Source organism: Magallana gigas, chromosome 5 (genome assembly GCF_963853765.1).
Source record: "Magallana gigas chromosome 5, xbMagGiga1.1, whole genome shotgun sequence".
Taxonomy (NCBI): domain Eukaryota; kingdom Metazoa; phylum Mollusca; class Bivalvia; order Ostreida; family Ostreidae; genus Magallana; species Magallana gigas.
Genome location: NC_088857.1, coordinates 28,594,140 through 28,607,392, shown reverse-complemented (window position 1 = coordinate 28,607,392; position 13,253 = coordinate 28,594,140). Strand labels below are relative to the sequence as shown.

The 13,253-nt window shown below is 36.2% G+C and overlaps 2 protein-coding genes across 2 annotated transcripts; both read left to right on the top strand.

The window, feature by feature from the left end:
* The first annotated feature begins 1,225 nt into the window (after nucleotides 1-1,225).
* On the top strand, nucleotides 1,226-4,019 carry LOC136275601 (fibropellin-1-like). The gene is made up of 10 exons (XM_066085194.1): nucleotides 1,226-1,259; nucleotides 1,419-1,532; nucleotides 1,779-1,892; nucleotides 2,093-2,206; nucleotides 2,455-2,568; nucleotides 2,769-2,882; nucleotides 3,129-3,242; nucleotides 3,443-3,556; nucleotides 3,803-3,916; nucleotides 4,015-4,019. The coding sequence occupies exons 1-10, from the start codon at nucleotides 1,226-1,228 to the stop codon at nucleotides 4,017-4,019; spliced, it is 951 nt and encodes a 316-aa protein (XP_065941266.1).
* A 2,828-nt stretch (nucleotides 4,020-6,847) lies between these two features.
* On the top strand, nucleotides 6,848-12,414 carry LOC136275600 (fibropellin-1-like). The gene is made up of 15 exons (XM_066085193.1): nucleotides 6,848-6,881; nucleotides 7,041-7,154; nucleotides 7,401-7,514; nucleotides 7,715-7,828; nucleotides 8,075-8,188; nucleotides 8,389-8,502; nucleotides 8,749-8,862; nucleotides 9,119-9,232; nucleotides 9,492-9,605; nucleotides 9,874-9,987; nucleotides 10,188-10,301; nucleotides 10,549-10,662; nucleotides 10,919-11,032; nucleotides 11,292-11,405; nucleotides 12,395-12,414. The coding sequence occupies exons 1-15, from the start codon at nucleotides 6,848-6,850 to the stop codon at nucleotides 12,412-12,414; spliced, it is 1,536 nt and encodes a 511-aa protein (XP_065941265.1).
* Nucleotides 12,415-13,253: the final 839 nt, after the last annotated feature.

Genomic DNA, 13,253 nt, shown 5'->3' with positions numbered 1-13,253 from the left:
ATCCCTGTCAAAACAACGGAACCTGTACAGACGATGTCAACGACTACCACTGCAATTGCGTTCCTGGATTTAATGGAACAAACTGTGAAAACGGTAAGTACTGCTATTACGGTATTTGTTTCAGATTCTATAGTACAAAATGCAAGATGAGATTGAAATTTTCAGTTTCATATTATTCAAATTATTTGTAGGGTGATTAAGGTTTGTGAGTTGATCACCTTTTCCGTTTTACTTTAAATGCTATCGATAGTGTACAAAATGTACTTGTACATCCAAAAATAAATCGGAGGAATGTGGGTATTCTTTTTTTATCCGTATTCATTGAGGTTGTACATGATATTGATTTAAGATATCAATGACTGCCAGCCAGAACCTTGTCAAAACAATGGAACCTGTACAGACCTGGTCAACGACTACCAATGTGGTTGTGTTGCAGGATACAATGGAACAAATTGTGAAAATAGTAAGTTGTACAAATGCTACATTTTCCCTCTTCTCAGAACTAAATATGCAAGGATGGGTTTAAAATGTGTACTCAAAACAGATATGTGGGGTTCGTTTTAAAAGTTTTGGCATATGTGTTTGGGGTCGATAGATATCTTTCACATCTGACGACTATATGAGATATTGAAAACGTTGAATTTATTACTTTACATCAACGCCGTTGAAAGCGGATATTATACTGTTGATAGTGGTGTATTCATTCGATTTTGAAATTGCAGATATTGATGACTGCTCCCAAAATCCCTGTCAAAACAACGGATCCTGTACAGACGATGTCAATGGCTACCAGTGCGACTGTGTTGCGGGATTTAATGGAACAAATTGTGAAAACAGTAAGTTTGTTCTACAGATGCTTCGTTTTCCTTCTTCTGAAAACCACAGGTGAATATGCAAGGATGAGTGAAGAATTTATACAGAAGAGCATGTTTGGGGTTCTTTTTCGAAGTTTTGGAAAATGTTGTCCAGGTTGATAGATATCTTTTACACTTAATGACAGTATGAGATGCTGAAGATGTTGAATTTATTACTTTACATCCACGCCGTTGAAAGCGGATCTGATACTGTGGATTTTGGTGTATGCATTCGTTCTTGAAATTGCAGATATTGATGACTGCTTCCAAGATCCCTGTCAAAACAACGGAACCTGTATAGACAAGGTCAACCACTTCCAATGCGAATGTGTTCCTGGATACAATGGAACAGCGTGTGAAAACAGTACGTAATGCATGTGCTATTTTACTGTGTTATAGCCAAATGTAGAGATATGTAACATGAGAATGTGTTTTAGTTTTCTTTTATTCTCAAGGTTTGTACTTATAGGTCGCTCATTACATGTTTTTGCTTTTATTTCGTAAGAGAACTAGGAGTACAGTCATTACACTCATTGACGCGTAAACTTGTGTTTTGAATTACAGTGATCAATGAGTGCTTGCCAGGTCTCTGTCAAAACAACGCAACTTGTACAGACAATGTCAATGGCTACCAGTGCGACTGTGTTGCGGGATTCAATGGAACAAATTGTGAAAACAGTAAGTTCTACAAATGCTACGTTGTCATTTTTCCTAAAACTAGATATGGAAGGATCGGTTTTGGAATTTGTACACAAATCAAATATTTGGTTTTTTTTAAGGTTTAGGATACGTTGTTGGTGTTAATTGATATCTAACGAGCATTTGAGTTATTGAAAATGTTGATTTTTTTGTTAACATCCATTCCGTTTGAAACTGTTCTGATACTGTTGATTCTGCTGTATGCATTCGTTCTTCAAATTGCAGATATTGATGACTGCTCTCCAGATCCCTGTCAAAACAACGGAACCTGTACAGACGATGTCAACGACTACCACTGCAATTGCGTTCCTGGATTTAATGGAACAGCGTGTGAAAACAGTACGTAATGCATGTGCTATTTTACTGTGTTATAGCCAAATGTAGAGATATGTAACATGAGAATGTGTTTCAGTTTTCTTTTATTCTCAAGGTTTGTACTTATAGGTCGCTCATTACATGTTTTTGCTTTTATTCCGTAAGAGAACTAGGAGTACAGTCATTACACTCATTGACGCGTAAACTTGTGTTTTGAATTACAGTGATCAATGAGTGCTTGCCAGGTCTCTGTCAAAACAACGCAACTTGTACAGACAATGTCAATGGCTACCAGTGCGACTGTGTTGCGGGATTCAATGGAACAAATTGTGAAAACAGTAAGTTCTACAAATGCTACGTTGTCATTTTTCCTAAAACTAGATATGGAAGGATCGGTTTTGGAATTTGTACACAAATCAAATATTTGGGTTTTTTTTTAAGGTTTAGGATACGTTGTTGGTGTTAATTGATATCTAACGAGCATTTGAGTTATTGAAAATGTTGATTTTTTTATTAACATCAATTCCGACGGAAACAGTTCTGATACTGTTGATTCTGCTGAATGCATTCGTTCTTCAAATTGCAGATATTGATGACTGCTCTCCAGATCCCTGTCAAAACAACGGAACCTGTACAGACGATGTCAACGACTACCACTGCAATTGCGTTCCTGGATTTAATGGAACAGCGTGTGAAAACAGTACGTAATGCATGTGCTATTTTACTGTGTTATAGCCAAATGTAGAGATATATAACATGAGAATGTGTTTTAGTTTTCTTTTATTATCAAGGTTTGTACTTATAGGTCGCTCATTACATGTTTTTGCTTTTATTCCGTAAGAGAACTAGGAGTACAGTCATTACACTCATTGACGCGTAAACTTGTGTTTTGAATTACAGTGATCAATGAGTGCTTGCCAGGTCTCTGTCAAAACAACGCAACTTGTACAGACAATGTCAATGGCTACCAGTGCGACTGTGTTGCGGGATTCAATGGAACAAATTGTGAAAACAGTAAGTTCTACAAATGCTACGTTGTCATTTTTCCTAAAACTAGATATGGAAGGATCGGTTTTGGAATTTGTACACAAATCAAATATTTGGTTTTTTTTAAGGTTTAGGATACGTTGTTGGTGTTAATTGATATCTAACGAGCATTTGAGTTATTCAAAATGTTGATTTTTTTGTTAACATCAATTCTGTCGGAAACTGTTCTGATACTGTTGATTCTGCTGTATGCATTCGTTCTTCAAATTGCAGATATTGATGACTGCTCTCCAGATCCCTGTCAAAACAACGGAACCTGTACAGACGATGTCAACGACTACCACTGCAATTGCGTTCCTGGATTTAATGGAACAGCGTGTGAAAACAGTACGTAATGCATGTGCTATTTTACTGTGTTATAGCCAAATGTAGAGATATGTAACATGAGAATGTGTTTTAGTTTTCTTTTATTCTCAAGGTTTGTACTTATAGGTCGCTCATTACATGTTTTTGCTTTTATTCCGTAAGAGAACTAGGAGTACAGTCATTACACTCATTGACGCGTAAACTTGTGTTTTGAATTACAGTGATCAATGAGTGCTTGCCAGGTCTCTGTCAAAACAACGCAACTTGTACAGACAATGTCAATGGCTACCAGTGCGACTGTGTTGCGGGATTCAATGGAACAAATTGTGAAAACAGTAAGTTCTACAAATGCTACGTTGTCATTTTTCCTAAAACTAGATATGGAAGGATCGGTTTTGGAATTTGTACACAAATCAAATATTTGGTTTTTTTTAAGGTTTAGGATACGTTTTTGGTGTTAATTGATGTCTAACGAGCATTTGAGTTATTGAAAATGTTGATTTTTTTGTTAACATCCATTCCGTTGGAAACTGTTCTGATACTGTTGATTCTGCTGTATGCATTCGTTCTTCAAATTGCAGATATTGATGACTGCTCTCCAGATCCCTGTCAAAACAACGGAACCTGTACAGACGATGTCAACGACTACCACTGCAATTGCGTTCCTGGATTTAATGGAACAAACTGTGAAAACGGTAAGTATTGCTATTACGGTATTTGTTTCAGATTCTATAGTACAAAATGCAAGATGAGATTGAAATTTTCAGTTTCATATTATTCAAATTATTTGTAGGGTGATTAAGGTTTGTGAGTTGATCACCTTTTCCGTTTTACTTTAAATGCTATCGATAGTGTACAAAATGTACTTGTACATCCAAAAAAAAATCGGAGGAATGTGGGTATTCTTTTTTTATCCGTATTCATTGAGGTTGTACATGATATTGATTTAAGATATCAATGACTGCCAGCCAGAACCTTGTCAAAACAATGGAACCTGTACAGACCTGGTCAACGACTACCAATGTGGTTGTGTTGCAGGATACAATGGAACAAATTGTGAAAATAGTAAGTTGTACAAATGCTACATTTTCCCTCTTCTCAGAACTAAATATGCAAGGATGGGTTTAAAATGTATACTCAAAACAGATATGTGGGGTTCGTTTTAAAAGTTTTGGCATATGTGTTTGGGGTCGATAGATATCTTTCACATCTGACGACTATATGAGATATTGAAAACGTTGAATTTATTACTTTACATCAACGCCGTTGAAAGCGGATATTATACTGTTGATAGTGGTGTATTCATTCGTTTTTGAAATTGCAGATATTGATGACTGCTCCCAAAATCCCTGTCAAAACAACGGATCCTGTACAGACGATGTCAATGGCTACCAGTGCGACTGTGTTGCGGGATTTAATGGAACAAATTGTGAAAACAGTAAGTTTGTTCTATAGATGCTTCGTTTTCCTTCTTCTGAAAACCACAGGTGAATATGCAAGGATGAGTGAAGAATTTATACAGAAGAGCATGTTTGGGGTTCTTTTTCGAAGTTTTGGAAAATGTTGTCCAGGTTGATAGATATCTTTTACACTTAATGACAGTATGAGATGCTGAAGATGTTGAATTTATTACTTTACATCCACGCCGTTGAAAGCGGATCTGATACTGTGGATTTTGGTGTATGCATTCGTTCTTGAAATTGCAGATATTGATGACTGCTTCCAAGATCCCTGTCAAAACAACGGAACCTGTATAGACAAGGTCAACCACTTCCAATGCGAATGTGTTCCTGGATACAATGGAACAGCGTGTGAAAACAGTACGTAATGCATGTGCTATTTTACTGTGTTATAGCCAAATGTAGAGATATGTAACATGAGAATGTGTTTTAGTTTTCTTTTATTCTCAAGGTTTGTACTTATAGGTCGCTCATTACATGTTTTTGCTTTTATTTCGTAAGAGAACTAGGAGTACAGTCATTACACTCATTGACGCGTAAACTTGTGTTTTGAATTACAGTGATCAATGAGTGCTTGCCAGGTCTCTGTCAAAACAACGCAACTTGTACAGACAATGTCAATGGCTACCAGTGCGACTGTGTTGCGGGATTCAATGGAACAAATTGTGAAAACAGTAAGTTCTACAAATGCTACGTTGTCATTTTTCCTAAAACTAGATATGGAAGGATCGGTTTTGGAATTTGTACACAAATCAAATATTTGGTTTTTTTTAAGGTTTAGGATACGTTGTTGGTGTTAATTGATATCTAACGAGCATTTGAGTTATTGAAAATGTTGATTTTTTTGTTGACATCCATTCCGTTTGAAACTGTTCTGATACTGTTGATTCTGCTGTATGCATTCGTTCTTCAAATTGCAGATATTGATGACTGCTCTCCAGATCCCTGTCAAAACAACGGAACCTGTACAGACGATGTCAACGACTACCACTGCAATTGCGTTCCTGGATTTAATGGAACAAACTGTGAAAACGGTAAGTACTGCTATTACGGTATTTGTTTCAGATTCTATAGTACAAAATGCAAGATGAGATTGAAATTTTCAGTTTCATATTATTCAAATTATTTGTAGGGTGATTAAGGTTTGTGAGTTGATCACCTTTTCCGTTTTACTTTAAATGCTATCGATAGTGTACAAAATGTACTTGTACATCCAAAAATAAATCGGAGGAATGTGGGTATTCTTTTTTTATCCGTATTCATTGAGGTTGTACATGATATTGATTTAAGATATCAATGACTGCCAGCCAGAACCTTGTCAAAACAATGGAACCTGTACAGACCTGGTCAACGACTACCAATGTGGTTGTGTTGCAGGATACAATGGAACAAATTGTGAAAATAGTAAGTTGTACAAATGCTACATTTTCCCTCTTCTCAGAACTAAATATGCAAGCATGGGTTTAAAATGTGTACTCAAAACAGATATGTGGGGTTCGTTTTAAAAGTTTTGGCATATGTGTTTGGGGTCGATAGATATCTTTCACATCTGACGACTATATGAGATATTGAAAACGTTGAATTTATTACTTTACATCAACGCCGTTGAAAGCGGATATTATACTGTTGATAGTGGTGTATTCATTCGTTTTTGAAATTGCAGATATTGATGACTGCTCCCAAAATCCCTGTCAAAACAACGGATCCTGTACAGACGATGTCAATGGCTACCAGTGCGACTGTGTTGCGGGATTTAATGGAACAAATTGTGAAAACAGTAAGTTTGTTCTACAGATGCTTCGTTTTCCTTCTTCTAAAAACCACAGGCGAATATGCAAGGATGAGTGAAGAATTTATACAGAAGAGCATGTTTGGGGTTCTTTTTCGAAGTTTTGGAAAATGTTGTCCAGGTTGATAGATATCTTTTACACTTAATGACAGTATGAGATGCTGAAGATGTTGAATTTATTACTTTACATCCACGCCGTTGAAAGCGGATCTGATACTGTGGATTTTGGTGTATGCATTCGTTCTTGAAATTGCAGATATTGATGACTGCTTCCAAGATCCCTGTCAAAACAACGGAACCTGTATAGACAAGGTCAACCACTTCCAATGCGAATGTGTTCCTGGATACAATGGAACAGCGTGTGAAAACAGTACGTAATGCATGTGCTATTTTACTGTGTTATAGCCAAATGTAGAGATATGTAACATGAGAATGTGTTTTAGTTTTCTTTTATTCTCAAGGTTTGTACTTATAGGTCGCTCATTACATGTTTTTGCTTTTATTTCGTAAGAGAACTAGGAGTACAGTCATTACACTCATTGACGCGTAAACTTGTGTTTTGAATTACAGTGATCAATGAGTGCTTGCCAGGTCTCTGTCAAAACAACGCAACTTGTACAGACAATGTCAATGGCTACCAGTGCGACTGTGTTGCGGGATTCAATGGAACAAATTGTGAAAACAGTAAGTTCTACAAATGCTACGTTGTCATTTTTCCTAAAACTAGATATGGAAGGATCGGTTTTGGAATTTGTACACAAATCAAATATTTGGTTTTTTTTAAGGTTTAGGATACGTTGTTGGTGTTAATTGATATCTAACAAGCATTTGAGTTATTGAAAATGTTGATTTTTTTGTTAACATCCATTCCGTTGGAAACTGTTCTGATACTGTTGATTCTTCTGTATGCATTCGTTCTTCAAATTGCAGATATTGATGACTGCTCTCCAGATCCCTGTCAAAACAACGGAACCTGTACAGACGATGTCAACGACTACCACTGCAATTGCGTTCCTGGATTTAATGGAACAGCGTGTGAAAACAGTACGTAATGCATGTGCTATTTTACTGTGTTATAGCCAAATGTAGAGATATGTAACATGAGAATGTGTTTCAGTTTTCTTTTATTCTCAAGGTTTGTATTTATAGGTCGCTCATTACATGTTTTTGCTTTTATTCCGTAAGAGAACTAGGAGTACAGTCATTACACTCATTGACGCGTAAACTTGTGTTTTGAATTACAGTGATCAATGAGTGCTTGCCAGGTCTCTGTCAAAACAACGCAACTTGTACAGACAATGTCAATGGCTACCAGTGCGACTGTGTTGCGGGATTCAATGGAACAAATTGTGAAAACAGTAAGTTCTACAAATGCTACGTTATCATTTTTCCTAAAACTAGATATGGAAGGATCGGTTTTGGAATTTGTACACAAATCAAATATTTGGTTTTTTTTAAGGTTTAGGATACGTTGTTGGTGTTAATTGATATCTAACGAGCATTTGAGTTATTGAAAATGTTGATTTTTTTGTTAACATCAATTCTGTCGGAAACTGTTCTGATACTGTTGATTCTGCTGTATGCATTCGTTCTTCAAATTGCAGATATTGATGACTGCTCTCCAGATCCCTGTCAAAACAACGGAACCTGTACAGACGATGTCAACGACTACCACTGCAATTGCGTTCCTGGATTTAATGGAACAGCGTGTGAAAACAGTACGTAATGCATGTGCTATTTTACTGTGTTATAGCCAAATGTAGAGATATGTAACATGAGAATGTGTTTTAGTTTTCTTTTATTCTCAAGGTTTGTACTTATAGGTCGCTCATTACATGTTTTTGCTTTTATTCCGTAAGAGAACTAGGAGTACAGTCATTACACTCATTGACGCGTAAACTTGTGTTTTGAATTACAGTGATCAATGAGTGCTTGCCAGGTCTCTGTCAAAACAACGCAACTTGTACAGACAATGTCAATGGCTACCAGTGCGACTGTGTTGCGGGATTCAATGGAACAAATTGTGAAAACAGTAAGTTCTACAAATGCTACGTTGTCATTTTTCCTAAAACTAGATATGGAAGGATCGGTTTTGGAATTTGTACACAAATCAAATATTTGGTTTTTTTTAAGGTTTAGGATACGTTGTTGGTGTTAATTGATGTCTAACGAGCATTTGAGTTATTGAAAATGTTGATTTTTTTGTTAACATCCATTCCGTTGGAAACTGTTCTGATACTGTTGATTCTGCTGTATGCATTCGTTCTTCAAATTGCAGATATTGATGACTGCTCTCCAGATCCCTGTCAAAACAACGGAACCTGTACAGACGATGTCAACGACTACCACTGCAATTGCGTTCCTGGATTTAATGGAACAAACTGTGAAAACGGTAAGTATTGCTATTACGGTATTTGTTTCAGATTCTATAGTACAAAATGCAAGATGAGATTGAAATTTTCAGTTTCATATTATTCAAATTATTTGTAGGGTGATTAAGGTTTGTGAGTTGATCACCTTTTCCGTTTTACTTTAAATGCTATCGATAGTGTACAAAATGTACTTGTACATCCAAAAATAAATCGGAGGAATGTGGGTATTCTTTTTTTATCCGTATTCATTGAGGTTGTACATGATATTGATTTAAGATATCAATGACTGCCAGCCAGAACCTTGTCAAAACAATGGAACCTGTACAGACCTGGTCAACGACTACCAATGTGGTTGTGTTGCAGGATACAATGGAACAAATTGTGAAAATAGTAAGTTGTACAAATGCTACATTTTCCCTCTTCTCAGAACTAAATATGCAAGGATGGGTTTAAAATGTATACTCAAAACAGATATGTGGGGTTCGTTTTAAAAGTTTTGGCATATGTGTTTGGGGTCGATAGATATCTTTCACATCTGACGACTATATGAGATATTGAAAACGTTGAATTTATTACTTTACATCAACGCCGTTGAAAGCGGATATTATACTGTTGATAGTGGTGTATTCATTCCTTTTTGAAATTGCAGATATTGATGACTGCTCCCAAAATCCCTGTCAAAACAACGGATCCTGTACAGACGATGTCAATGGCTACCAGTGCGACTGTGTTGCGGGATTTAATGGAACAAATTGTGTAAACAGTAAGTTTGTTCTACAGATGCTTCGTTTTCCTTCTTCTGAAAACCACAGGTGAATATGCAAGGATGAGTGAAGAATTTATACAGAAGAGCATGTTTGGGGTTCTTTTTCGAAGTTTTGGAAAATGTTGTCCAGGTTGATAGATATCTTTTACACTTAATGACAGTATGAGATGCTGAAGATGTTGAATTTATTACTTTACATCCACGCCGTTGAAAGCGGATCTGATACTGTGGATTTTGGTGTATGCATTCGTTCTTGAAATTGCAGATATTGATGACTGCTTCCAAGATCCCTGTCAAAACAACGGAACCTGTATAGACAAGGTCAACCACTTCCAATGCGAATGTGTTCCTGGATACAATGGAACAGCGTGTGAAAACAGTACGTAATGCATGTGCTATTTTACTGTGTTATAGCCAAATGTAGAGATATGTAACATGAGAATGTGTTTTAGTTTTCTTTTATTCTCAAGGTTTGTACTTATAGGTCGCTCATTACATGTTTTTGCTTTTATTTCGTAAGAGAACTAGGAGTACAGTCATTACACTCATTGACGCGTAAACTTGTGTTTTGAATTACAGTGATCAATGAGTGCTTGCCAGGTCTCTGTCAAAACAACGCAACTTGTACAGACAATGTCAATGGCTACCAGTGCGACTGTGTTGCGGGATTCAATGGAACAAATTGTGAAAACAGTAAGTTCTACAAATGCTACGTTGTCATTTTTCCTAAAACTAGATATGGAAGGATCGGTTTTGGAATTTGTACACAAATCAAATATTTGGTTTTTTTTTAAGGTTTAGGATACGTTGTTGGTGTTAATTGATATCTAACGAGCATTTGAGTTATTGAAAATGTTGATTTTTTTGTTAACATCCATTCCGTTTGAAACTGTTCTGATACTGTTGATTCTGCTGTATGCATTCGTTCTTCAAATTGCAGATATTGATGACTGCTCTCCAGATCCCTGTCAAAACAACGGAACCTGTACAGACGATGTCAACGACTACCACTGCAATTGCGTTCCTGGATTTAATGGAACAAACTGTGAAAACGGTAAGTACTGCTACTACGGTATTTGTTTCAGATTCTATAGTACAAAATGCAAGATGAGATTGAAATTTTCAGTTTCATATTATTCAAATTATTTGTAGGGTGATTAAGGTTTGTGAGTTGATCACCTTTTCCGTTTTACTTTAAATGCTATCGATAGTGTACAAAATGTACTTGTACATCCAAAAATAAATCGGAGGAATGTGGGTATTCTTTTTTTATCCGTATTCATTGAGGTTGTACATGATATTGATTTAAGATATCAATGACTGCCAGCCAGAACCTTGTCAAAACAATGGAACCTGTACAGACCTGGTCAACGACTACCAATGTGGTTGTGTTGCAGGATACAATGGAACAAATTGTGAAAATAGTAAGTTGTACAAATGCTACATTTTCCCTCTTCTCAGAACTAAATATGCAAGGATGGGTTTAAAATGTGTACTCAAAACAGATATGTGGGGTTCGTTTTAAAAGTTTTGGCATATGTGTTTGGGGTCGATAGATATCTTTCACATCTGACGACTATATGAGATATTGAAAACGTTGAATTTATTACTTTACATCAACGCCGTTGAAAGCGGATATTATACTGTTGATAGTGGTGTATTCATTCGTTTTTGAAATTGCAGATATTGATGACTGCTCCCAAAATCCCTGTCAAAACAACGGATCCTGTACAGACGATGTCAATGGCTACCAGTGCGACTGTGTTGCGGGATTTAATGGAACAAATTGTGAAAACAGTAAGTTTGTTCTACAGATGCTTCGTTTTCCTTCTTCTGAAAACCACAGGTGAATATGCAAGGATGAGTGAAGAATTTATACAGAAGAGCATGTTTGGGGTTCTTTTTCGAAGTTTTGGAAAATGTTGTCCAGGTTGATAGATATCTTTTACACTTAATGACAGTATGAGATGCTGAAGATGTTGAATTTATTACTTTACATCCACGCCGTTGAAAGCGGATCTGATACTGTGGATTTTGGTGTATGCATTCGTTCAGATTGAGGGGTGATTGTTATTAATGACAGCTGTAACGCACCGTTTTGGTTAAATTAGTTGTAAGCTTAGATGTTGGATGACCGATCGGGAGACGAAGAAGATTGCAAAATTATTATCCAGATGAGTCAAGCCGAACTTCCAGCTGATATGACAGTTTGAAATAAAAATGGTGGCGATGGGTACGGTCTACCTTGCACATTATTAGATAAAGAGTATTTATTTTTATTATGAGAAAAATGTATAACGTCAGGTGCCTGTGGTTTGAGTCATGTTTTTAGTTTACATGAGTTTAATGAATTCAACTTAAGATTTTTAAACTTAGTTTTTACTATTCAGTATTTAAAATGTAAACAAACAAAAACATGGCCTAAGCTCTATGTACAATCAAAGAATTATGAGCAAAGCTCTATATCTTGCTAATAACTTGAGACTTGAGATTCAATTATTGATAGTAAATAGAAAATTGTAAACAATAAAAACAGAGAAAATGCACAATAACAAAGACGGAGCACAATTTAATTTTTAAATCATACATACACCTATATAATAACGTATATCCCTTCACCGAAAACGATGTCTGCTTAGACTGAATAGACTTTAGAAAATGCTTAGCATATTCACGTAACACATTGCATATATCCACCACTGCCCAGATATTATACCGATTTACCAATTGCATGAATCGTCTTTTCACATGTTGTTGATATAACAGATTTTGCTCATTTTACGCAGGTAAACAATCAGCTGCCTGAATTACCGAAGTTTATGTTTGTTTTAATAGGAAAAAATTCCAAAATACATGCGATGGTTTCCCAAGTTCAAAAGCACAATGAAAATAAACAAACTAAAAACCACCGTCGCGTCACGAATGAAAATGTCAACGCATTGAAATATTCAACCTCAATTTACTTCACACAATGATCGGCACCAATATACCTTGCAAGTTTCAAACATTACCTTTGCGCGTGAACTTTTCCACAACAAACAAATCAATCTTTTCAAACTTTTGCCAGAATGCGTCGAAAATGGCCGCTTGGAACAAAGAACCTCGTTTTCGAGATGGAATGTGAATCTGGAATAACGAACCCGAACTAACAAACCGATTAAACCCCCTGTATGTTTTTTCGTTATCGTTTTTGTTTATAACTCAAATTTGGAACCGAATTACCATTTCATTTTTGCAATTTAAATTTTTCTTCCCATAAGGATGATTCATGCTAAATTACATTGAATTTCAATCAGTAGTTCTTGAGAAGAAGATTTTTTTAAATGCACCCCCCCTTTTTTACAGTTTCGAGGTTTTCTCCGCTCTCAATGAATATTTTTCTTTCATTTCTGCAATTTATATTCATCTTTCCATAAGAATGCTTTGAGCCAAAATTGGTTCAATTTGGCGCAGTGGTTTTAGAGAAGAAGTTCAAAATGTGAAAAGTTTACAGACGGACAGACAGACGGACAGACGGACGGACGGACAGACGGACGGACGGACGGACGACGGACAAAAAGTGATCAGAATAGCTCACTTGAGCTTTCAGCTCAGGTGAGCTAAAAACTGAAACACATTCTCATGTTACATATCTCTACATTTGGC

Excerpts from the sequence above, each read along its gene's own strand:
- LOC136275601 (XM_066085194.1), top strand. The coding sequence starts at position 1,226 with ATGCATGTGCTATTTTACTGTGTTATAGCCAAAT. Across the intron at positions 1,260-1,418 it reads TTACTGTGTTATAGCCAAAT|TGATCAATGAGTGCTTGCCA; the intron begins GTAGAGATATGT and ends TTTGAATTACAG. Across the intron at positions 3,243-3,442 it reads TGGAACAGCGTGTGAAAACA|TGATCAATGAGTGCTTGCCA; the intron begins GTACGTAATGCA and ends TTTGAATTACAG.
- LOC136275600 (XM_066085193.1), top strand. The coding sequence starts at position 6,848 with ATGCATGTGCTATTTTACTGTGTTATAGCCAAAT. Across the intron at positions 7,155-7,400 it reads TGGAACAAATTGTGAAAACA|ATATTGATGACTGCTCTCCA; the intron begins GTAAGTTCTACA and ends TTCAAATTGCAG. Across the intron at positions 9,606-9,873 it reads TGGAACAAATTGTGTAAACA|ATATTGATGACTGCTTCCAA; the intron begins GTAAGTTTGTTC and ends TTGAAATTGCAG.